The 26,462-nt window shown below is 41.1% G+C and overlaps 2 protein-coding genes across 2 annotated transcripts in view; both read left to right on the top strand.

The window, feature by feature from the left end:
- celsr3 (cadherin, EGF LAG seven-pass G-type receptor 3) overlaps nt 1-22,378 on the top strand; it is a 241,665-nt gene extending 219,287 nt beyond the window's left edge. Inside the window, exons 35-38 of the mRNA XM_080186571.1 lie at nt 9,007-9,216; nt 11,432-12,461; nt 18,692-20,746; nt 21,998-22,378. Of these exons, the coding sequence (XP_080042697.1) occupies nt 9,007-9,216; nt 11,432-12,461; nt 18,692-18,719 (1,268 nt within the window). The 3' untranslated portion in view covers nt 18,720-20,746; nt 21,998-22,378. The remainder of the gene's footprint in view (nt 1-9,006; nt 9,217-11,431; nt 12,462-18,691; nt 20,747-21,997) is intronic.
- Nucleotides 20,754-26,462, top strand: part of LOC145335827 (solute carrier family 26 member 6-like) — a 121,125-nt gene continuing 115,416 nt past the window's right edge. Inside the window, 2 exon segments of the mRNA XM_080181556.1 lie at nt 20,754-21,534; nt 21,537-21,654. Coding sequence (XP_080037682.1) covers nt 21,420-21,534; nt 21,537-21,654 — 233 coding nt within the window. The 5' untranslated portion in view covers nt 20,754-21,419.

The following is a 26,462-nucleotide window of genomic DNA, read 5'->3' as shown; positions in this document are numbered from 1 at the left end:
TCATCTGAGTAGATGCATTTAGCACGTCATTATTCACTCACTAGTGTACATCGTGTTTTGAATATTTTGACACCTTCGTAAACACTCCTCTTAGCAGAATGTAAAACAGCTCTTGTAAGTAAATTATGGTAAACTGTATGAGGCCTCTTGAGACCAAAAATTACACTCTGCGAGTGTTATTGTACAAACATTTAATATGTTTGGATCAAATTCATATGTGGATATTAGTCCAGTACAGGATTCGGTTCCATGGCCTAATAGCTACCGAGACGAACTGAGCTTATGCATGAAGAATAGCTACTTGGACTAACTACTGGAACTGGTGCTGCAGTTGGAGCATTTGGTAGAGTTGGATAAATCAAAGGCAACAAAAAAAAATATAGGCTGCTGGATTACAGCCAGTTTGGCAGCATGGAAAAGCCCATTGGCTGGTGGATTCAGGCTACTCAAATCTATTTCATTTTGTTACCGTGCAACCAACAGAGAAATAACAATTCTATTGTCTGTGCTGGCTTCAAATCTTGGCTAATGCAAGATAGAGCAGGAACTTCTATACAAAGAGAATTTTAAGTATAGTTATATTAAGCTTAGCTCGTAATATCGCAATCTGAAATTATTCATAGTTTGATATAAATTATGCATTTGTGCAAGTTCCGGATCTGGTTCTGGGCAATTAAGTAGAGCAGGTGCAGTGATTTCCACTAGGAGAACGTCAGGGGAATAGTGATTCATGAAATAGTTAGGTTAAAAGTAGCAATGAAAGGAGACAAAAAAAAATCAAAGATGTAAATATGTGAGTGAGAGGTTGTTTCCCCTGGCTGGGGAATCTAGAACATGGCACAGCTTCAGTTCAAAGTGTTAAAAGTGGAATGGGAGGAATTCTCTAGCCCCACTAATTCCACAGGTCACACCACAGATGTAAATGTTTTATTCATTCACCAGAATGGCCAAATGTTTACTTTCACAATTATTAGAACCAGGATAAAAGAGGCTTTAACCAGGCTTCTTACAATAAACTCAGAATGAATATTAATATGAAACAAAACCCATTTTTGAAAGCAAGTTACAAAAACTGATTAACGCTCAACTTGTAATGCAGAAATGTAACCATAAAACTCTTTTAAATCCAAACACACACATCAAATGGTGGGAAACAGATTAATGTTGAGGACATTCTCTCATTTTGAGAAGCATATGGGTTAACGAGGCATAGCCAGCACAGATTGTGAAAGGCAAATCGTATCTGACTAACCTAATTCACTTCCCTGATGACATAGAAGATATGTTTGATGAGGGGTAGTGCAATAGATTACACACAGACTTAGGTGAGATTGGAAAAACTGGGATTGTTCACCTTAGAAGAGGTAAGGTTAAGTAGAGGTATTCAAAATAACGAGGGGTTTTGAGGCAGACAGAAGGAGGTGTGGTTGAGTAACCAGAGGTCATAGATTTAAAAATAATGGAATTTCTTCTCACAAGATTGCTAAAAGTATGGTGGAATCAGATTCTGTCAGAACTTTTAATAATTGGACATGTACTTGAAAAGAACTAGTTTGTAGGGAATGGCAAAAATTTGGAGTGTGGGACTAAATTGGAAATTTCCTCAAAAAAGTAGGCACTGGCATAATGGGCTGAATGGCATCCTTCTGAACTCTTAAACTTTGATTGTAAGTTCATAACATTCATTATCCTCATTTCCTTTCCTCCTCCTCCCCTATTTTAATAACATTTCTTCCTTTTTTAGGTATTCTATCTCACACACTCTCTGAGATTGTTAGAAAACATGGACAAGCTAATGAAGTTTCTTGGCCTCAGATTTCTGGCTTTCTACTTGTGGAGAAATCCTTTGCATTTGCTCATGTTTCTGCCAATTCCCCTCAAAATATATTCCTTTCTATGTAGATACCTTATATAGGGTGCTCATTGTGAGCAGCTGCGAAGACTATTTTGCAAATTGGAACAGCACAATGTTTGTTTGTTCATGGAGTGTAGGCATGGCAGGCAAGGCCAGATGTTGCTCATCTCTAATTGCTCTCAAAAAGATGGTTCCCAATTGTTGTCTTTAGTCCCCTGTGGTGAAAATACACCTACAGTGTTGATAGGTGGCAGTTCAGGTATATTGATCTAGTAACCCTGGAGGAACAGCAATACGTTACCAAGCCAGGGAAACTTGGAAGTGATGTTGTTCCCATGTACCCATGGCTGTTATCCTTCCTAGTAGTAAATGTCACAACTTTGGGAGATGCTACCAAAGAAACCTTGGTAAGTTGCTGCAATATAATCTTGTAAAAAGTACACCTTGTAAGCACTGTACTGATGACTGTTTAATTGATGAATGAGGCAACAATCAAATGTACTTCTTTAGTTCTTTATCCAGGATAGTGTTGGTTTAAGTATCGCTAAAGTGGCACTTACCCAGGTAAGTGGAGACTATTCTATCACACTCCCATCTTGTGCTTTGTAGATGGTGGGAAAATTTTGGAAAATCAAAAGGTAAGTCACTTTTCACAGAATACTTGGGCTCAACCTGCTTCCCTAACTACACTATTAATGTGGCTGGCCCAATTACATTTCTGGTCAGTGGTGACTCCAGGATATTAATGGTGGAGGCTTTGGAAAAGAAGTGCAGTTGAATATCATGGGGTAGTGGTTAGACTCTCTCTTGCTATAGATGGTAATTGCTATGCACTTTTGTGATGTGAATGTCTTATCAGCTAAGCCTCAGTGTTGTCCGGGTTTTGCTGCATGCGAACACAGATTGCTTGAGTATCTGAGAAGTTGTGAATGGAGCTGGGCACTGTGCAATCAAAAAGTAAGGTGATGGTAAAGATGGTTGGTCCTAGATACTCCCCTGAGTAACTCCTGCAAGAACATCTTGAGGGGGTGGGCCTGCAATAATTGGCCTCCAACAACACAACCATCTTCCTTTGAGATGCATGCGACTCCAGCCAATGCTGAATTCTCCCACGGTTCCCATTGACTTCCATTTTGCTCAGGCTCCTTGATGCTATACTCAGCCAAATGCTGCCTTGTAAAGGGCAGCCACTTTCACCTCACCAATGGAAGTGAATTCTTTTGTCCATATTTGGGTCAAGGCGATACTGAGGTCTGGAACCGCGTGGTCTTCGTGAACCAAATTGAGTATAACTGAGCAGGTTATTGCTGAGTAAGCGCTATAGCTTACAGCTTCCTTCACTTTGCGGATGATTAAGAGTACATAATTGTCCAAATTGGCTTTGTCCAACTGTTTATGGACAAGATGTAACTGGTCTTTGACAAAGGGTCGTCCGGACTTGAAATATTGGCTCTACTCTCTCTCCACAGATTTTCCAGCGTTTTCTGTTTTTGTTTCAGATTCCAGCATGCGCCGTAATTTGATTTTATTTTAATGTTCTACTTTGTTGTATAGTTGCCAGTGTTGTATTTGAACGGGAACAACTTGGTTTTGAGGTGCAGCTGGTTCGGGAGAATGAGTCTTCAGTGTTGTAACTGAGATGTCCGTACGGCCTAAAGCCTTTGCTGTGTCCAATGGACTCAGCCATTTCTTGATATCACATGGAGTAACCAATTTGGCTGAAGACAGACTTCTAGTATGAGTGAGGACCTTAGAAAGAGGCAGAGATGAATTTAGCACTTGTGGCTAATTAGGTTTGCAATGTGTTAGCCTGGAAGGGCAGCAGTATCAACCTTTGCAATAATCCAACAGGTTTGAGGTTCTTGTTTGAATGAGAATGGGGCTGCAGGGTGGATGAGCTGACTGGCCATGGCACTGTGGTACAGGAAACCATTCAACTGGGGGGAGGGGGTGTACATATGAATGTAGTGGTAGTAGGGGATGGTATGGTGAGGGGGATTGGCATTACCCTCTGCAGCAAAGAGAGTCCAAACAGCTGTGTTGCTTGCCCATTTCTTGGGTTCAAGACATCTGTTCTGGGCTGGAAAGGAACTTGCAGTGGGAAGGGGAATAGCCTGCTGTTGTGGCCCAAGTGGGAGCCAATGACATAGGTAGAACCAGAAGGAAGTTCTGCATGGCATTTGAAAAGCTAAGCACTAAATTAAACAACAAAACCTCCAATGTTATAATCCCTGGATTATTACCTGAGTTGCGTGCAGTAGGTTGGGCCTCATCAGAGCTTAGAAGAATGAGAAGTGATCTTATTGAGATAAATAGGATTCTCAGGTGGCTTGACAGGGTAGATGTTGAGAAGTCATTTCTGCTTGTGGGAGAACTTAGGATCTTGATTAATTGGGCCAGTGGGCTGATGAATGGCAAATGGAGTTTAATTTAGAGAAATGCGAGGTGGTGCATTTTAGTAGATTGAACCAGGGCAGGACTTACTCAGTTAATGGTGGGGCACTGGGGAGAGTTACAGAACAAAGAGATCTAGGGGTAAATGTTCATAGCTCCCTGAAAGTGGAGGCACAGAGGACAGAGTGGTGAAGAAGCCATTCAGTATACTTGGTTTCATTGGTCAGAACATTGAATACAGGAGTTGAGACATCTTGTTGAAGTTGTACAAGATAGTGGTAAGGCCACACTTAGAATACTGTATACAATTCTAGTCACCCTATTTTAGGAAGGATATTATTAAACTAGAAAGAGTGCAGAAAAGATTTACTAGGATGCTATTGGGACTTAATGCTTTGAGTTATAAGGAGAGACTGAGTAGACTGGGACTTTTTTCTCTGGAATATAGATGGCTATGGGGTGATTTTATAGAAGTCTACAAAATAATGAGGGGCACAAATCAGCTGGATAGTCAATATCTTTTCCTAAAGGTAGGGGAGTCTAAAACTAAAGGGCATAGATTTATGGGGAGAGATACAAAAGTGTCCAGAGGGGCATTTTTTCTCACACAGAGGGTGGTGAATGTCTGGAACAAGCTGCCAGAGATAGCAGTCGAGGCGGTTACAATTTTGTCTTTTAAAAAGCATTTAGGCAGTTACATGAGTAAGATGGTTATAGAGGGATATGGGTCAAATGCAGACAATTGGGACTTGCTTAGGGGTTTAAAAAAAAATGGACAAGTTGGGCCAAAAGGCCTGGTTCTGTGCTGTAAACCTCTGACTCCATGATTCTATGACTAGAAGGACTCAGTAAGGGGTGACCCATTTAAGAGATGAGGAGGAATCTCTTCTCTCTAAGGGTAGTGAATCTGTGGAATTCTTTACTACAGAGGGCGGTAGAGGCTGGGTCATTAAATATGTTCAAGGCTGAGATAGATGGAGTTTTAATCAATGAAGGTCTCGAGGGTTATGGGGTTGAGGCAGGAAAGTGGAGTAGAGGATTATCACATCACATCAGATCAGTCATGATATTGAATGGGAAAACAGACTCAGTGGGCTGAATGGCCTCCCCCTGCTCTTACATCTTATGGATTTATGGAGGTTCTCCAACTAGAGAGCATTTTGTGTCCTTGTTTTGTCCATCTGGTATTCAACATGGCATACTGATTCATAAACTGAGGGACGTCACTGGTTGAGTAATCAGGGAGTTTCCTTGTTCATATTTGGCCTAATGTCATTGAGACTTTCTAGTGTTTGGAGTCAGAGTTGAGGATGTCCATGTTGACTCCCTCCCCATTGTGCCACTGCCTCTGGGAGAGGCAGGAAGGGGATTAGTATTGCTGGTGGGACACAACATACCCAGGGATGCTGATGGAAACTAATGTGCTTTGTCACTTGTTCACCTATTGAATAGCATCTTACGTTTAACATAAGAACATAAGAAATAGGAGCAGGAGTAGGCCATCTAGCCCCTCGAGCCTGCCCCGCCATTCAATAAGATCATGGCTGATCTGTCGTGGCCCAGTTCCACATTCCCGCCCTCTCCCCATAACCCTTAATCCCCTTGCCTATCAAAAACCTATGAACCCGCGTCTTAAAAATATTGAGCGAGGCAGCCTCCACCACTTCAACGGGCAGAGAATTCTAGAGATTCACCACCCTCTAAGTGAAGAAGTTCCTCCTCAACTCCGTTCTAAACCGCGCCCCCTTTATCCTGAGGCTGTGCCCTCTAGTCCTACTGTCCTTTCTGAGCGGGAAGAGCCTGTCCACCTCTATCCTATCCATCCCATTCATCATCTTATACATCTCAATGGGATCTCCCCTCGTTCTTCTAAACTCTAACGAGTACAAGCCTAGTTTATTCAGCCTCTCCTCATAGTTCAACCCCCTCAACTCCGGAATCAGCCTAGTAAACCTCCTCTGCACTCCCTCCAAGGCCAAAATATCCTTGCGTAAGTGCGGCGACCAAAACTGCACACAGTACTCCAGCTGCGGCCTCACCAGTGCCCTGCACAGCTGCAGCAAGACCTCCCTACTTTTATATTCAATCCCCCTCGCTATGAAGGCCAGCATCCCATTAGCCTTCCTGACCACCTGCTGCACCTGCAGGCTGGGTTTTTGCGACTCACGCACAAGGACCCCGAGGTCCCTCTGCACCGTCGCATGCTGCAGTTTTTCGCCCCGTTAGTAATAGTCCTTCCTACCATTATTCCTACCAAAGTGGACAACCTCACATTTGCCAACATTAAATTCCATTTGCCAGTTCCTGGCCCATTCGCCCAGCCTATATAGATCCTTCTGCAGACTCTCCACACCCTCCGCACAATTTGCCGTTCCACCAATCTTGGTGTCATCAGCAAATTTCGACACCATACACTCGGTTCCCTCCTCCAGATCATCTATATAAATGGTGAATAGCTGAGGCCCCAGCACCGACCCCTGGGGCACTCCACTAGTCACCAAGTTTGTTTTGGTGTTTTGTACTCATCAGACTCTTGCCTTTTACCTTTTAAAATATGTGGGGCAAGAAAATTCTGTAATATTGTAAAATGTCCAAGTAAAAGTAATTATTCAGTTTATTGGCCTGGGATCAGTCATTTCACTGAGCAGTGTTCCATTTGATAACTCGTTAACAAATTTGTGAATTCTTAATTGGCTTCTCAAGTGAAGCTTTCTGTAGTTTGTGTCTCTGGTAGAAGATTAATTACATTTATTTATCAGACAAGTGTGTGTATGAAGAAGAGTAAGGAACCTCCTTTGGTGAATTGAAGAGTAGGGAGGATTAGGTTGAAAAATATTTCAGCAGTTTAAAGATATGCTTTATGTTGGGGTGACAATGCTGTCTTTGTCAAACTTGCAGTTTTTCAGGTTTTCTGTTTAACCCTTTATTAGACTTAAGTCGTGCTCTGAGAATACTGCAGCTAACTGCCACGAACAATACAAAAAATTATTTGCTCTGAATATAAATGATACAAATTATCATTGGTGATTGGGAAATTCCTGTCACATTACCAAATGATTGATTAAAGAGCAGAGTTTAAAGGACACATTTTATCCCTCATTTTGCAAAGTCTGGTAAAACCTGATAGAGTTAATCAGCAGCACATTGAGGTGACAGGACACTTATGATTAGTTAGTGTAACGTGTCAACACAGCTCTGACATTGAACCAGCTAACCCAACAGACCGTATCCCATACACAGATTTGACCAGAACCCCAAATGTGAAAAGATGTGCATACAAAAGACTGCAAAAGTTGTTTCAGTCTTTACTGTGCTTCTGGATGTATCTGAAATTTTTGTGAGCCCTTGCCAAGCTGCAGGTTGTGCTCGGGGGAGAAAATATATCAGACAGAAATGGATTGAACAGGTATCCAATGCGGAGGCAATGGGGCAGCACGGTGGCACAGTGGTTAGCACTGCTGCCTCACAGCGCCAGTGACCCGGGTTTGATTCCTGGTTTGGGTCACTGTCTGTGTAGAGTTTGCATGTTCTCCCTGCGTGGATTTTCTCTGGGTGCTCCGGTTTCCTCCCGCAGTCCAACGATGGGTAGGTTAGGTGGATTGGCCATGTCAAATTGCCCCTTAGGGTCCCAAGATGTGTAAATGAAAACAGAATCTGGGCAAGTTTCAGAGTGGTTCAGAGATTGGCCCCTGGTGGATGGCAGAGTACATATGTTGCTGTTCCCTGATGGAATGGATGCAAAGCAAGCCTTATTTGAGGCTGAAAGGTTGTCTTTCCACAAGACAGCATTGCCTCTTACTGTCAGAGCTGGCAGCATAGTTCAGTAATCTGCACAATTCTAGGGTGCTACTTTTTGCACCCTACGCATGCAGAGACACTGACATCCAGCAGTGTTATGCTGGTTGAGTTGATGCATCTCCCGAAGGGAAAATGAACGTTGTTGCTTCTGCCAAACACAACCACTCACTTGTTCTTTCAGTGGAAAGATGAATCATTGATTTGCAACAGTCACCAATGGTGGATCCAGAGGCATAACTATCTACATCGCCATTTAAAGAGTATTTCTCTGGGTCAGGCAATCTGCATGATATCATGGTCTGTAAATGTGGGCGTGCACCTACATTTATTACCCTGGCAAACTCACCTTTCTCAAGCAAATGGCATCACAAGGCCTCAAACAAATTCCCATCTGCACTATTGTGCCTACAGCTATTTCAGTGCGGAATAAGAAAACTGTGGAAAATTATTCCCAAAACAAGCATCAGAAAATGCAAAACTATTGCACTCAATGACAAACAATAGTGTAGGGACCAAAGCACTAATGAATATCAATGCTAAATGAGAAGAAAGAATCTTGCTGTGAGCATTGGCTTCAGCTAAATAGGCCACAGGGATTGTTGTGAGTCCATTTTACATGGACAAGCCTCCATAGAGTTGGAAAAGGCCAAAAGCCACGAAGGAATTTCATCTGCATGATGTTTGAGGATTAAACTCACCCACATCACGCAGCCTTTCCCAAAACCTGAAATTCCTTTTCCATACAAAATGTGGCATTTAGTGCCATGGACAAAAAGGTCCACTGTTTCAATTTTACATTCTCATCTCCACCGAACAGAGGCTCTGCATTCAGAGCAGATACTCCAAAAATCAGCCTGTGTGAGAGTTAATTCTTTGCTGTGATAAAATGTTTACAGAACTTGCACTTTCTTTTGTTTGACGCAGGCAGAGCCTGTAAAATGCTTCATTTTATTTTACAGATTGTGATGGCAATGATTTAATATCCTATTGGCCAGCACTGGGTGAGTGTGAAGTTCATGCCTGCTCACTGCAGAAGTGGGGCTCAGAAAGGAAGCTGGGCCTTGATTTCAACAAGGACGCCACCAACAACAACCAACCTGACATGTCCATTACAAGTGGTGATGAGAATGCATCAACACATCTGTTCAAACAAGAGCGACAGAGGAAAGGTAAACAGTCACAAAGAAAAGCTTGCAAAAAGACTCCTCAGCATTCATGTAGGATTGGTCCAATGATATTGTAAACGCGGGATCCATTAAAGGGACCAGTTGAGAAGATCCACAGGATAGCTAACTGAGAGCTCTAGGAGCTATAATGAGGAATGACTGTTAAAAATCAAGATGCAAAGTACAAAGCAATAGGAGATGCCAGAAATAGAAAAAGCTTGTCCCTGTATAATGTCTTTTGTGCACTTAGGACATTCCAAAGCATATCACCGAAGCACTTTGAAATATAGTCGATCTTATAAGGAAATTTAGCAACTAATTTGTACACAGTAAGATTCCACATATGCCAATATGATAACCAAATAATAGGTTTTACTGGTATTGCTGAATAAATATTGGACCGTGACATGCACAATAAACAGTGGCATACATTAAGGGTAACATAACGGCTCAAAAGTGTGTTTTGGATTTGAGTTAATCACTACTATAAATGCAAGTGTATGAACTGGGGAAGTTTATTTCATTTCTGTTCTGCTCATGCCAGTAGACAGGCTCACATTGAATCCCAAGGCTTGAACAGACAAACATTTTACAGGTTTATTGGACTCCTGCATATGTGAGGCTGTGATGCAGTGCAAGTTTGAATAACATCAGCCCTGGAACTGTGATAATCTTGTAACAAAGCTTTTCTTTGATGAAGTGTTCAGGGTAAATCTAGAAGTGAAAGCTCTAAGCTTTACATTAATGGTAAATGATGTTAATATAATGGACCAGAATGTTATGGTTGCTACGTTCCATGATACCAAATAACACTTTCTGATATGTAATTGTCATACTGCAAAGCAATCTCTGATATGAAAGTGTCATAATGAGCCCAGTTAATTTTTAATTAAAATATATCAAAGCAACTCAGCACCATCTTCTCAAGGGCAGTTAGGGATTGGGAATGAATGCTGCTCTCTCCAGCGACACCCATATTCCATGAATGAATATTACATGGACATCAACATTAGCAATGTTAAAAGTGTTATCTCCATGCTCAATTCTTTGATCTTCACCCTTTGAATGAGAGATTGCTATGTAAGGAATAGAGTGTCTCTTTTTTGGGCCTAATTTTTTAGCACTGAAAGTTATGATATATCTGGGTGCCATCAGCCATCTGTTTGGTGAAGAATTACAAGTGTGATTCCAGAGAGAAAATACTGGCAGACGATTTGTCTTTGAGAACAAAATGTGATCATGTTGTTTTGAATACTCTTACATTGTACGGTCCAGATTTTGTGGTCAACAATGAAGTAACGGTGCTGACTGCAAAGACAACTACCCAAAAAACATGTAGTGAGTTCTGCGACATGGATTTCACCTTTCTGACATTTATTTCTTTCTGGCCCCAGCTTTAGGGATCTTTGAGATCCAGCAGGTAGGTGCAGTAGTCAATTCTCTCAGATGGCAAACAACAAGCAGGTTTTAATTCACTTTTTACAACTATACAGAAAGTGAAATAAAGTTGGGACATACCCAGTGGATTACGGTAGATCCTGTAATATCATAAATGGTAACTTTTTTATTATAAAAAATTCAATGGAATTTTTGTCACAGCATGGCAAAATGTGACATTCCATACATATAAAATCAGTTTTTCAGTGCCAGAAAGGTTGTTCATCAATAACTGTGACATAATACAGTGAAAATCCCAGTTACATGTCATTAGCAAAATTTAAAAAGGTTTTTATATTGCAAATAATGGCATAAAGTGTGGACGTTCATATCAGTTCAGTGATTCCTAATTGATTTCCCTCTGCAAGGACTTTGCACCCTGTGGAAGAACAGGGAATTGCATGTGCGGACACCATTGCTGGAATTTTACCACCTTGTCTGCCTGAGGCCAATAGAGAATGTCATTCTGCGAGCCTCACCTGCCCTGGAATCAGGGCAGACAAGGCGGTAAAATTCCAGCGCATAAATTGCTGTCAGTTTCAATATGGTAAACTCTGATAGTTTCCTGTCATTACAACTGCAAAATCCAGGCTATGCTCTTTAGATTAGAGGTGATCAGATAGCAATCAGTAGTGAGTATCCTGAGACACTGAATTCAATTATTGGCACTCTACAGTTGCCTGACTTGCAGTTGAGGCAATTGCAAAATGGGATTAATTTAATTAGCCTGCATTATGAACTCTCACCTTGTGCATTCACTATGTTTGCATGTTTTCTCTAGGTATCCTGAAAAACAGGATGCAGTACCCATCGGCAACACTGAAGAACGAAAGCTCAACATCCATCAACAGAATGCAGATGGAATTGCCATGGTACAATACTTCAACGCTAGGTCCCAGGGTCGTTCCGGCAGCCTCCTATGGCCGTATGTACTCAGGCGCTGGAAGTCTGTCTCAACCGGCCAGCCGATATTCATCCCGTGAACAGTTGGACATGCTAGTTAGGAGGCAAATGTCCAAGGAGCAGCTGGATGCACTCTCCAGCAGGCATGCATCTCGTGAACGACTAGAAACTGTTCCCAGCCGACACGGATCCAGAGAACAGCTAGACACAATCCCAAGTAGGCATGCTTCCAGAGAACATCAGGACAGATTACCCAGTCGACATGGGTCCAGAGAACAGCTAGACTCAATACCAAGGAAGCATGGTTCCAGGGAACATCTAGATGCATTACCTGTGAGACAAATGTCCAGGGAGTTGCTAAACACAGTACCCAATAGACAAATGTCTAGAGAGCAGATGGACACTGTTCCCAGTCGGCATGCATCCAGGGAACATTTGGAGGCACTGTCAAATAGACAACCCTCCAGAGAACATCTAGATTCACTGTCTAGAAGACAACTATCTAGGGAGCAACTAGGTCTAACATCAAGTCGGCAGTCTTCACGAGAGCAACTCGACTCAATGTCTCGCAGGTACTTGTCCAGAGAGCATTTGGAGGCAGTGCCTAGCAGGCACCCTTCCAGAGAACAACTAAACACTCTTCCCAGAAGACAGCCTTCCAGAGAGCAATTAGGCTCCTTGCCTAGCCGACAGCCTTCTACAGAGCAGTTGGATATTCTGTCCTCCATTCTTGCTTCTTTTAATTCTTCTGCCCTTTCTTCTGCTCCCTCTACCACCACTCCTTCTGCCCCACAGACTACTTTCACCCCTTCTGGGGCACAGACTTCCTCAATGACATCTGCCCCATGCCCTTCAACCCCACACTCTGCAACATCACATAGCATCTCGGAGATTTCGCCAGATTCAGAGTAAGTACAGACTTGGAGTGCAAATTGTTATGACTAATGGACCAGTGTAGCAATATATATGTAATCTGAGTTGCAGGTTCAAATGCTTTTAATTGTAAACGACAATCTCAGTATACTAATGATCTGCAATGAGGGCAGTAACAACACCACAAAATTATGGAACCTCTCAGTATTTCTTTTTCCAGACTTTTAAAATCTAAGTTTGGCATTGATTAATTACTTCTTCCTAATTTACTTCTAGCCATTTAACATCAGACATTCCCTTTACTCTGGCTTTCACCTTAGTGTGAGACAGAATGATAAAGGGCTAAGGCCCGTGGTAAAACACACTGACGAGACTGAAGCCAGTAAAAGTCAGTAAAAAAAATTAAGACGTAGCCATTAGCCATGCTTGAATTTTAAAAGCCTGTTGATTGCAGAAGGGAGAGGAAGACTGAAGGATGTGAGGGTTGATTTGATTTATTATTGCCACATGTATTAACATACAGTGAAAAGTATTTTTTCTTGCACGCTATATGGACAAAACATACCATTCATAGAGAAGATAAGGAAAGAGTGCAGAATGTAGTGTTACAGTCATAGGGTGTAAGGAAAGATCAACTTAATGCGAGCTAGGTCCATTCAAAAGTCTGATGGCAGCAGGGAAGAAGCTGTTCTTGAGTTGGTTGGTATGTGACCTCAGACTTTTGTATCTTTTCCCCTCTGGAAAAAGATGGAAGAGAGAATGTCCAGGGTATGTGGGGTCCTTAATTATGCTGGCTGCTTTGCCAAGGCAGTGGAAAGTGTAGACAGAGTCAATGGATGGGAGGCTGGTTTGCGTGATGGATGGGCTACATTCACAACCTTTTGTAGGTGTTCCAAAGGTTTGAGGGTCTGCGAGACAGTACAATATGTCTTTCTTCTTCTGTAGAATTTAAATTTCATTTCATGATCTTGGATCAAATCCTACCCATGCAGAAACATAGGTTTACAATTCCAAGATCAAGAAGCTTGTTTGAGAAGGTAAGCGATAATTGAGGACAGTCAAACACTTTGAGGCATCTGAAAAGTAAGCTTTTAGTTACTTTAGATGAAGGGAGCTGGAAGGAGATTTGTGTGGAGCATAAAGAGCAGCATGGACCCGCTGAGACAAATGGATGCTTTCTTTGTTGTTAATTCTATGTAATACATGTAACCAATAATACAACATAAGGAGCGATGTATGAACAGGTCTGTGTTGAAGTATAAAGATGTGGTTCCCACGTAGAGAGTTTCTTGTTTTACCTGAGGTATTATATATCTATCAAATGTAAAAGAACTGATTAAAATTAGATCCGGCATTTTAACCCCACTTAACTGAATTGGTTATAAACATGTTGACTATTCTGTTAATAATTCTGAAAACACTACTTCTGATTACAGAAAAAAAAATCCTTGGATTTTAAGGAAATGATTCCTTAAAGTCATAAGATGGCATTTGGCATTTATGAAAAGAAAAAGATGTGCAAGGAAAGAGAAATTATGGCCAGAATTCTCTAGCTGTTCATGCCCCACTGTCAGCGAGAACAGAGACTTTGGCACTCCAGTCAAATCTCCGTTGACTGCTGCAGGACTGGAGAATCTGGCCTACGTTGGGTTGGAGAGCGAAAGAATGAATCACTAGATTGAATGCTGCCCTTTCATCTCTGGGATCTGCGTTGAATCAGCCTTTGGTTAAATTAAGTTGTATACCTCCCAAGTATAATGAGTTTTGGTATCTCAAACTTGGTTCCCACTGTGAACAAAAAGTGTGCACATTTTTAGTAGTTACACTTAAAAAGGTAAGTACCATATTTAAGCAGTATCTTTCTGCAGTTGCTATGCGTTTGGCCCCCACTATGTCTAAAAAAAAATGTTTGATGTGAATACTAAAACATTCATTTTTAACATTACTATTGCTCAAATAACTATGATTCACAACAAATTTCAAGATTGTTATGGTTCAGCTTAGAAACTCTAAAGTACTTTACAGAAACTGTCCAAATCATAAATTTTACATCTTGAATTTGGCTAGGATGAGCATATGTTTCACTTCAAGTATGATTCAGCAACCCATTAGGGAGCTCTTATCAAACAAAGTTTATTTAAGAATATCGTTAACATATACAGAACGGAAATTAGCAATAAATTTTACCAATTACAAGTGAAAGTGAAACAATCTCAATAATGTATAACCCTTAACCAATATATCTATCAGATGTTACAATCCAAACCAATATCCAATAAACAAAACCCTTTAAACAGATTTATCACTGCAGAAGCTATAGCTCACATGATACTGGAATTCAGTTCCTTGGGTTGAATGCTGATGTCAAATGATCTTGAAAACTCAGATCAGTTTGTAGTGACATCAGCTCCCCAAAACACCAAAGCACAGATTCTTTTTTTATAGCATGGCAGCAAGCATTTCTTTCGTGTAACTGGTAAAATTTTCAGAGAAAGAGACGTCTTTTCCAGCTTGCTTCTAAGACTGCTTCTAACACTGTAGCCCAAAATGAAACTGAAAGGTGAAAAACTTATGTCACCTGACTTGCCCACAATTTTTCTCTCCTCCCAAAATGGTATCACCTAAGGCTGTGATCATGATTTTAAAAAACTTAAAGGTACACTAATGTCACAAGACATTAATGTTAAAACATGTTTCCTTGGAATGAAGGTTTTTCAGTTTGGTTGTGAATCTGTTTTGGGCATGAGATCAATAATTAGCAGCCTGTTCCAAGTAATGTTATAGTGAAGTTTGAACTTTGTAGTCTTTTTTGGATTTTTCACCTGGGATTAAGCTCTGTGCACTGTTGTGGTTGTATCTAATTTCGTTATGATGAGGGTTGACTTTCAGTTTGCACTCCCAAAGTTGCATTGTTTCATGGCTGTGAAAATGAAATCAATGTATATTGTTAATTAGGGGTGTGCAATAGTTCAAAATGAGGTCTTGTGGTGCAGTGGGTAATGTTCCTGCCTCTGAGCCAGAAGGTCCAGGTTCCACCTCCATTCTAGGACCTGATGGCCAAGAAAGGTGAGTTCATAACATGGCTAAACAGATTGTGTATCAACCTATAAATCCTTTCAACACACACTGGTGGCAGGTGGTAAGAGCAGGAGATATTCTTGGACAGTCACATGATGGAAAGAATGTTGAAGCCTCTACCCATCACTATCCATAGCTCCAGGGTATGACGTGCATGGAAACATGTATGTTGCCATAACATCTCCAATTCTTTGGTGGAAACTGGTTGGCTTAACTGCCAACATGAGTCAAATTGTGCCAGCAGCATAGGGTTTGATCCCCGAACTAGCTCGGGTGGATTTGGGATCTGTCTCCTTGCCTTATCCATCATGGCGACCATGGTGTGCTGGGTCAGACCTGCCTTCGTGAGTTTTCTGCCAGAAGAAAAGGAAATAATTCAATAAAAGCCATCCAATTGGAATCCTGCTGCCTTCAATAGGATCAAACACCTCTCATTCACTTCCAGTGCCTATAATTTTAATTCATCCTATTTGATCTGATTGACATAGAATCCTAATAGGTAAATCTTGTAGTTACAGAGTATTGCTGAGCATCTATGCAAAGAAACCAGCCATTTGCCCCAGCTGCCCCACTCTGATATTTATGATCCACACAGAGCTTCCTCTTAGCCTTCACATGCAATCCAATTGCTTTACAGCTATGTAAATCTCTGTTGGATCGTATTCCCTCCGATTAAATGGGATTCAAATGAATGAAATTATATTCACTCTATTACATGGAATTCAATGTTTGAATCTCATGGCATTCTCCATATTGAATATTAAAATACAGGGTAACTATTGCATTGGTTCTTAGATTATTGGCCCTTTTTTATATTCCTATTGTATTGCATTTCAATAAACCAGTTCATTTGGATTATAAGTGTAATTCCAAAATAACAAACTCAATTTGAATGGATCATGTTACTTTCCTATCTTAGATATTTATAATAGACCACATTTCCTCTCATTCATCCTCATTCTATATGATTCTAATGGATTAATTAACTCCTATTTTCTGTAGTATTAATTCATTCTTTTGTGCAATACCAGTGCAATTCTCTAACTTTCTGTAGACTGGTAGTTCAGTCTGGGAGATGCATAGAGCAAGGCCCAATGATCACTTCTCCATGTTTCTCCTTTTGAGGAAAGCAACTGGCCTTCACTCCTCACAGTGCCATTACTGAGAAGACTAAAACTAACTTCAAGTTTAACTTTCTGTACTGACTTTCAGGAGGCTTTACCCAGTTCTACTCTCCTAACTAGTGTTTTGCAATGACATGTTTGATATAATAAACTTCAAATGTATTTCACGAGTTGGATTTTTATTTCTCATTTCTGATTCTTGGGCAAAAATGCACAGCCTGGTTCTCCAACCAAATGTCTATCTTCACTTATGATTACACTATTGCTGTTCAGTCCCACTTTACAGAATATTATTGTAGGAATTAGGAGCAAGAGTAGACAATTCAGCCCTTTGAGCTCATTCTGCCATTCTAAATGATCATAGCTGATCCCCATCTCATCCTAACTCCACTTCCCTGCCTTTTCCCCATAGCCCTTTATCCCACTTCTGATCAAATATTTATTTATCTCTTTCTTGAATCAGTTGATTGACCCTGCATCCACTGCACGCTTGGGCAGTGAGTTCCATAGATTCACAACCCTCTCTGAGAAGTGGCATTCTCCTTTTCTTTGTCTTGAACCTCCCCCCTCTTACTGTACAATTATGACCTCTTCGAGACTGTTCTAGAAGGGGGCACGTTTGATTAACATTTACTTTATCAATCCTGTTGAGTATTTTATATACCTCAATAAAATTCCCCCTCATTCTTCTGTACTCCAGCGAGTACAAGCCCAAGCCATTCAACTGCCCCTCATACTACAGCCCCTTCAAACCTGGAATCAATCTAGTGAACCTCTTCTGAACCGCTTCCAGTGCCACCATGTCCTTCCTCAGAGAGGGTGACCAAAACTGAATACAGTACTCTAAGTGTGGTCTCACTAATGCCTTATACAACAATAAAACCACTTCTCTACTTTTATACTCTAGACCCTTTGCAATAAATGCCTAGATTCCATTTGCCTTCCTTATAACATTCTGCATCTGTACATCCACTTTCTGAGACTCATTCACAAGGACACCCAGATCCCTCTGCACAGACGCCTTTTGAAACTGTGTCCCATTTAAGTAGTAATTTGTCCTTTTTTCCACAGCCAAAATGGATAACCTCGCATTTACCTGCATTAAACTCCATCTGCCAGATTCTGGCCCATTCCCCTAGCCTGTCAATATCCATTTGTAAATTCTTTATCTCCTCAAGACAGCTTGCTTTCCCATGTATTTTTGCATCATCAGCAAATTTTGCTGTGTTTACACTCTGTCCTTGCTTGTAGATCATTGATATAGATTGTAAATTGTTGTGGTCCAAGAACTGAACCCTGTGGTACCCCAGTTGTTACAGATGGCCAACTGGAGAAGGACCCATTTTATCTCATGCTTTCTATAGTCCTAGGATATTGATTCTACAAGTTAACCATCACTCACCAAAACATCTGGAGTTGAATACAATATGGTTCTATTGTAACTTTATGCATGGGGTAGCTCAGTGGTTAGCACTGCTGCCTCATAGCACGAGTGACCCAGGTTTGATTCTGGTCTTGGGTGACTGTATGGCATTTGCACGTTCTCCCTGTGGATTTCCTCTGGGAGCCCTGGTTTTCTCCCACAGTCCAAAGTGCAGGTTAGGTGGATTTTGCCACGCTTAGTTGCCCCTCAGTGTCCAAAAATGTGTAGGTTCGGTGATTCAGTAAATGCATAGGGTTACAGGGATAAGGCGAGGTTTGGGCATTGGTAAGATGCTCTTATGGAGAATCAGTGCAGACTCAATGGGCCGAATGGCCCCCTTCTGCGCTGTAGAGATTCTATGGTATCCTCAATTTAACTGCGGTCCTTCAATTAAAATTGTAAAGCTGAAAAAGAAAATATTGGGTACACAAACAATGTGTAATAAAATTAAGTCATGATCTGTTAAGTACTCTGGCATTATGTCTGAATCTGCTTTGAGTTCATTGAGCTTGGTTCAGTGTCCTGACGCAATGAAGCATATGTTATTGTTGAACATTGCTGAATTCTGACATGTACTGTTGCCCACTCTTGGGATTAAAGTGAAAATAAGTTTGTTCTGAATTTTCTTCTATTTAAACAGAATGGCGAGAGTTGACGCACAGTCTTGAGGCAATATCCCTTTGCTGTGTCTGAGGTTTGTCTCTGGATACTTAAAGGCCAAAGTGGCACGAAGACTGACTGTGACTGAGAAATGGGAGCCTAAAATCGAGGGATCAGAGGACAAAGTCAGCCACAGCCTACAGAGTCATCGGGTCAAGAGTTGAAAGGTCACAATCGCTATGGAAAATGGATACGACACAATTCTCAAAATCGTTCCTACCAGAGAGCAGAACAACTCTGAAATCGCACTGATTTGGGCACCATTGCAAGTGCCAAAAAAAACAAAGAATACTGAGCATTCCAGATTAAGAGAGTATTTAATTTTCACACCCACTTGAAAGAGATATGATCTCCTCTATAATCAGAAACTTCCATTTTACTCTGTAGAGTTTTAAGAACAGGGTAGACAGGTTAGATAAGGAAGAAAACTACTGCCATCCTCTAGTGTTCAAGCTCAAGTCTTGCAACAGCCTGTGTTTTTTTCAAATCCTCACTTATCATTGTGTTGGATTAATTACTCGTGTTATCAAATGGAAGTGGAAAATTTTAATAAGGTGATAATTGCATTCAGGACTAATTGAGAGTTTTCTTTACTCCAGTTGTATGATAAGCAACAACATGTGGTTAACTCTTTCAATGTAGCCAGGAGGGGAACTGGCAAACTGATTTGTTGAGCCTTGCAATCTCATTATTCAGGAGCAGATGATGCAATGGGTGGGTTTGGAGTTGCCCAGTTTATGCCAATCTGCACCATATGAATCATGTTGCTGAATATCCTGCAGTTGTGAGTGAATTCCCTCCTCCCAGTTGCACAAATAAACACTGTACTGCCATGCTAATGTGTGTACTCATAGATGACTGGTAAATCTGAAGTGTGTTGAGAAGATGGCACAGTTTTCCATAAGATCTCCTTGAAGAAAACATACAAATCACTCTGGTTATCAAACCTTAAAAAAAAGGAACTATTATTTTTATAAGGTGTGTTTCTAATTCTAGGTACTTTGACATGTCTGCACTATTACAGCACATATATCAGTTATGCATCCTCCATTATGACAGATAATTGGCCTAGAACTTGGCTCAGAAATAAGTTAGAGGGGCCTCTCAGCAGAAGCCGTCATTACATAGTATCTGGAGACTTTACCTACTAAATCCTTGGTAGGATTTTTTTTCCATATGCACAATACATACTAGCTAAATTTATTCATGTGAGGTGTTTCAAGGCTTATGTATGTCTCTGTGCATTCCCGCTCATATGTATTAAGCCTACGCACACCACAGCAAAGGAAGACTACTTGTGCTGAGAATCTCAGATGACTATCATCCACAAAATCCTGTTTTGGTATGCAATTCCTGTGATTCCACTGAGATGATTGCTTACCACTACTCGCCATTTGCACTGTATGCGGTTTCCACTTTCAATATCAAGTGGAACTCTGATCTGAAAGTATTCTTTCCTTTGCAGTCCTGTTTTAAGTACAGTTTTCCCAATTATTCCTTGAAATACCCTCTTCCAAACCTCTGATTCATGTTATCCTTGACGTTATATCCACAGTAAACATTTTTTTTCACCAAGACCTTTGATACGATAATGTGTTCTAACAGTTTGTAATGAATTATATGTTTTAGCTAGCCAAAAATTAGTTCAAATATGCAAAATTCAACTCATGCTGCAACATATAAAAGGATCAGACCTCCCCTGGTGGTCAATATTGTGGTATTTCAATTGACTGTTCTTATTTAAACACCAATGGAAACTCCCCAAAGTAAGAAGACTGTCCATCTAAAATTAAGTATGCTCCGCATTAACTTTCTGATGTGTTATACGTGTAAGTTAATATTATAAATACATTAACCATTCAGCAGACATGACACACTTGAGAACCTGTTGGTGTGACTAAATAGAAGCAGATCCTAAACTCATTTAAACTCATGAAATTGTTATCTGCCCCATGTGGAGTCCTCTTCCCCTGATGATAAATACCTTCTTGCACTATATTCCTCCAGGGGCAAAAACAAATGGCCATTGGGTGAGGTAAATGAAGAAGTCTGCTTTCTGTGCTTTGAATGTCTTGATTCAAATTTATATTTGTTTTTAAAATAGTTATTTCCACGGCCAGTTGTAATTGTTAGGATTAAGATAATTAAATCTTGTCTCTTACCATATCACCTTTCCACATTGGCATTGTAAAGCAGTTTGCAAAGCTACTTACAATGGGGATAGTGATCCTATAAAAGCACGGCATTGCTATGTCCAGAATTGTCCTTTTGAGCAGGGCAAACGCAGAATCCCCATCTTTGATTTACTATACGGAACTCTAATTCAATCTCTACAGCCATTCACGCCCTGCTGCAGTTACCAGAGAGGAAGGAGAATTTGGTACTTGTCCAAATTGCCGTTCACTGTAGTGGGACAGGAGAATCCCACGAGCGTGAATGGCTGGAGAATTTGCCTAATTATGGAATGGGTGATCAGTCGGACGTAAGTCAAGATATTGCACATCATCCGCCCACAGCATAGGAACACTGACCTCAGCAGCTTCTTCGAGAATTAGTTACGTATTTAACACAACTCTGCTCCCAAAATGAACAATCCTTGCTTAATAACAGAGGAAACAGCCCTATAAAAAAAAACAATGTTCCTTCATTTTAATGGTGACATTTGAAGAATGTGTCGTATGGTTTCACGCATGGCCTACTGACTCCGAATGATTTGTGAACAGAAATTCGCCAGGCAGTCCAGATGCAGCTGTAGGAGCTTCCCTAACGTTGAGTCTTTGGCTGCCTGGAAATCATTCATTTTACAGAAGAACTTTGGTTATAAACTGAGAAACTCCCCTCCTCACTGTCTCTTCATTGTTTCCTGTTGGAGACGGAAGCAGTAGAAAGTCTTGGGCGTTGTGACGCTTTAGCTTTTATTTTCTTTCAGAACACCAGTGGCCGGTGAGTGATGGTTTTCTTCCTTGCTTTTAAAAACAAACAAATGAAAGCTTCCCTTCAAACACATCCAACATCTTTGGGGTGGGGTGGTGGTGAATCAGAGAAGAAGAAAAGCAACTTTTTTATACATTTTTGTATCTTTGTAATTCAGAGATGAAATTTTTATCTTATTATTTTTTACTGATTTATGTTGTTGTGATAAAGAGCTTTTTTTCCTTAATTTATTAATGCAACAAAAATACTTGAATCCGTCTTGTGTTGCTGAAGCTTGAAAATTTGATGTGTATATTGAGTACAGCAAGGTAGAACCTGAGAAAGTTCCAGATTTTTTAATATCCATTTACAGTTCATTAAGATGAAGCATCGTTTGGTCGAGTCTGGGTGAAGGCAGCGCATTGTTCCTTCAATGCTCCAAGGACTGTGATGGCCTTTTTTTTCATCAAATAAAGGTAGCCCACCTTTGATTGTACAATTAGTACTTATTGATCAGGGAAGGGGATGGACACTGTTAATGAGAGCACCATCATCTTTCTCATTGTCAAGTGATACAACCCAGCCCAGGCTGAAAAAAGGTGGGGAAAGGTTCGGGGTGGTCCTTTGTGCAGGAACACTCTTGTTTCCACACTGAGACCTGGGTTCAAATCCAGTCGAGGGTGGATATGATGCAAGTGTCTTCTCTGACAGTTCTAATTTAATGCATCTGAATAATTTTGAACCCAGTCCCCTGTTTGGACCCCACAGCGTGGAGGTGCTCAGAATTGAAATCCAATTGTGCAATCTGTTGCAGATTACTAACAAGATGGATGGTGTAATGAAATTGAAAGCACTGTGTGGGATGTTTGTAAAAAATGTGGTTAAAGCCTACCTGTTGGAAGAGCATTGATGCTGACTTTGGATGTAAGAAGTGGGGGAAAAGAAGTCAATAAATGGATAAATACGAAGAAATGTGGTTCCTTACATGCAGTCATTTATTTCATAATTTTTTTAAAAAAGTGATACACTCCGAACATTGCAGATCTAAATGATTAGATTTAATGTCATTGTTTAAGCCTTGGTATGACATTAATTTAAAATGTTGTTGTCTAATGTCACTTGCTGCCTTTATCAACCCTTCTGCACAGCTGCGATAATGCAACCATCCGATGTCTTCCTAGGAGCAGAAAATTGCAGGTGACACCATCCATCCAGTGGCTCAAATAGTTTTGTGTTTAGTGTATCGTAAGCTACTGGAAGTGCCAATTTTCCAAATCTCTTGCTTGAGAAAAAGGCCCATAGGCTTCGACCTGACTGGTGCCATAGTGTTACAGCAGGAGGAGGAATATATGACATTACCCATCTACTACTAGAATCACAATCCTGATTCCCGCCCCTCCCCGCTTTCCCCTGACATCAGAATAAATTATTTCCCCCATCCCTGCCATTCACAGAATCCTTGCAAATTAACTGGATAAAATTGGGAAGAACTATTCTCAAGGCCAACAGTAAATTTCGCTTAATGTGCAAGTGAAAGTTGTTTGAACATTGGAGTTCAGAGCAGAAGTAAGCAATTCAGCCCTTCGAGCCTGCTCTGCCATTCAATCAGATCATGGCTGATCGCTCCTTGGCCTTAAATCCATCTCCCTCCCTCCCTGTTCCCCATATCCCTTTAATACATTTCTTAGCAGAAATATACCTATCTCCTTCTTGAAGCCACTTAACGATTCAGACTCCACCATGCTATGTGGCAGCGAGTTCCACAAATTTAACACCCTCTGCGAGAAGTAGTTTTTCATCTCAGCCTATGCCTGTGACCTCTTATTCTAGATTGTCCCACAGGGGGAATCATTTGGTTTACATTTACTTTATCAATCCCTTTAAGTATTTTATAAACCTCGATCAGATCCCCTCTCATCCTTCTAAACTCCAGTGAGTACAAGCCCAAACTCTTTAATCTCTCCTCATACGTCAACTCGTTCATCCTCAGAATCAATCGGTGAACCTCCTCTGAATTGCCACAAGTGTCACTACATCCTTCCTCAAGTAAGGAGACCAAAACCAAGCACAAAAATCCAGACCTTTACAGATTCACGTTAGTGAGATGGGTGTTGTCAGTTTTCCCTCTCCATTCCTTTCCCACCCCCTCCTACTTCCAAGATGGAGCATTTTACTATCTGGACAACATTCCAGCTGTAAGCTTGACTGATTGTCTGAAAATGGAGTAGTCATGATTGCCAACTTATTTCCATTGGAGTCTTAAAAACTGTGTAATGTCTTTATCATTGTATTAAGTTATAGTAACATTATCATTTGAAATGTACAAGAACCATATTTCTGAATTTATAAGACTAAATAAACAAAATAAAAAAAATAAAAATGTGCTTTGGTTTTAACTTTTTATTTTGATTTTTAAATTGTTCCTGTGAGCCTCGCATTCATTGTCAGTGCAATTGTTTCTAACTGATACGATTGTGTCCCGGAGAAGCTTGAACCATCCCGGATATTTCCTTTCAAGTATTGCGGGTTTTAGCATACATGGTCACATTCGGACTATTCAGATAGAAAAGCAAACTCGAAGGATGCTAACCAAATTTGACTATATATTGTATCTTCAGTGGAATGTAGGCCATCAGAGCATTGATCTCTCAGCATTTCAGTACAGGTTTGGAGTGAAAGTATGGCAATAAATTCATCAATCCCTTAAACACCTTGCTGCTGTCAACTCACTGATTCCATTTTGTTGAGCACTTGGTATCTTCAATTCCTATCCAGCAGGAATTCGATTACTTCCCCACTTGATGACCACCTTGACAGGTGAGGCAAACACAGTGCCAGGAGAAGCCAGCTTCTGATCATGTCAAAGGTCCCTTCACAAATGTGCCTCCTACCCTGTACATTTGAGGAGATAACCCAGTAATCTGCCTCCAACTCACAGAATGGTTACAGAACTGAAGCAGACCATTGGATCCTTGTTGGCTGTCTCCAACAGCAAGTAACCGAGTGGTGGCCCTGCAATTTGTTTCTATCTGGGCAATTATCCTGTCTTCATTTGAAAGCTGTGATTAAAGCTGCCATCCCCAAACACCCAGAAAGGGTCTTTCTGATGCAAACCATTCAAGCTATTCCCTCTGGTTGTTTCGTCAATTACTTGAAATGAGTGTCCTCTTGTTCACTCCCCTTCAGCCAACAAGAACAGCTATTTCCCCATATTTACTGTGTCCCGATCAGTCATGATTTTGAACACTTCTCAAATTTCCCCAGCCCCAGTTAAATCAATCTGTCCATGTAACTGAAGCCTCTTATTCCCAAAACCGATTTTCATAAATCTTTCCTAGTCCCCTCCTCACATCCTTCCTAAAGTGTGGTTCCCAGAACAGGACACAATTCTCCAGTTGAAGTTAAGTTCACCATAACTTGTGCATGAGTCGCAAAAACCCAGCTTGCAGGTGCAGCAGGTGGTCAGGAAGGTGAATGGGATGCTGGCCTTCATAGCGAGGGGGATTGAATATAAAAGTAGGGAGGTCTTGCTGCAGCTGTATAGGGCATTGGTGAGGCCGCAGCTGGAGTACTGTGTGCAGTTTTGGGCGCCGCACCTGCGCAAAGATATTTTGGCCTTGGAGGGAGTGCAGAGGAGGTTTACTAGGCTGATACCGGAGTTGAGGGGGTTGAGCTATGAGGAGAGGCTGAATAAACTGGGCTTGTACTCGTTAGAGTTTAGAAGAATGAGGGGAGATCTCATTGAGACGTATAAGATGATGAATGGGATGGATAGGATCGAGGTGGAGAGACTCTTCCCGCTCAAAAAAGACAGTAGGACTAGGGGGCACAGCCTCAAGATAAAAGGGGGGCGGTTTAGAACGGAGTTGAGGAGGAACTTCTTCACTCAAAGGGTGGTGAATCTCTGGAATTCTCTGCCCGTTGAAGTGGTGGAGGCTGCCTCGCTAAATATTTTTAAGACGTGGGTTGATGGGTTTTTGATAAGAGAGGGGATTAAGGGTTATGGGGAGAGGGCGGGAAAGTGGAACTGAGCAGCGACAGATCAGCCATGATCTTATTGAATGGCGGGGCAGGCTCGAAGGGCTAGATGGCCTACTCCTGCTCCTATTTCTTATGTTCTTATAACTTCCTTATCTCTATGCCTCAATAGAGGGCCAAGATTCAGTATACCTTATTAATGGTTTTCTCAAGCTATCCTGACACTTTTGACAATTTGTACATATTTCTCTGCTCCTGCATCCCATTTAGAATTGTATACTTTATGTTGTCTCTCCTTGTTCCCCAACACCTGTGATAGAAACGTGTAATGACACAATGAATGGCAGTGTCTCATTTGTCTTACCTAGTTGTGCAGAATGCAGCAAACTGCAATGAATAGAAGAGGATTGGAGAATAGCCAATGTTGTTTAAGAAGGTTAGCAAGGATAATCCAGGTAATTACAGACCAGTGAGCCTTACATCAGTGATAGAGATTCAAGGTTTATTCTTACTTGGAAATAAGTGGATGTATTAGTGAGAGGCAACATGGTTTTCTGAATAGGAGGTCGTGTCTCACAAACTTGATCAAGTTTTTCAAGTAAGTGATGAAGATGATTGATGAGGCTAGGGCAGTGGATGTTGTCTACATGGACTTGAATAAGGCCTTTGACAAGATCCCTCATGGCAGACTGGTGCAGAAGGTGAAGTTGCATGGGATCAGTGGTGAGTTAGCAAGGTGGATACAAAACTGGCTCGGTCAAAGAAAATAGAGGGTAGCAGTGGAAGGGTGTGTTTCTGAATGGAGGGCTGTGACGAGTGGTGTTCCTCAAGGATCAGTGCTGGGACCTTTGCTGTCTGTA

Source organism: Carcharhinus amblyrhynchos, chromosome 3, assembly GCF_965287045.1.
Source record: "Carcharhinus amblyrhynchos chromosome 3, sCarAmb.v2.hapA, whole genome shotgun sequence".
NCBI lineage: Eukaryota > Metazoa > Chordata > Chondrichthyes > Carcharhiniformes > Carcharhinidae > Carcharhinus > Carcharhinus amblyrhynchos.
Note: the sequence above shows the minus strand (reverse complement) of the source record. Positions and strands in the feature narration are given on the sequence as shown.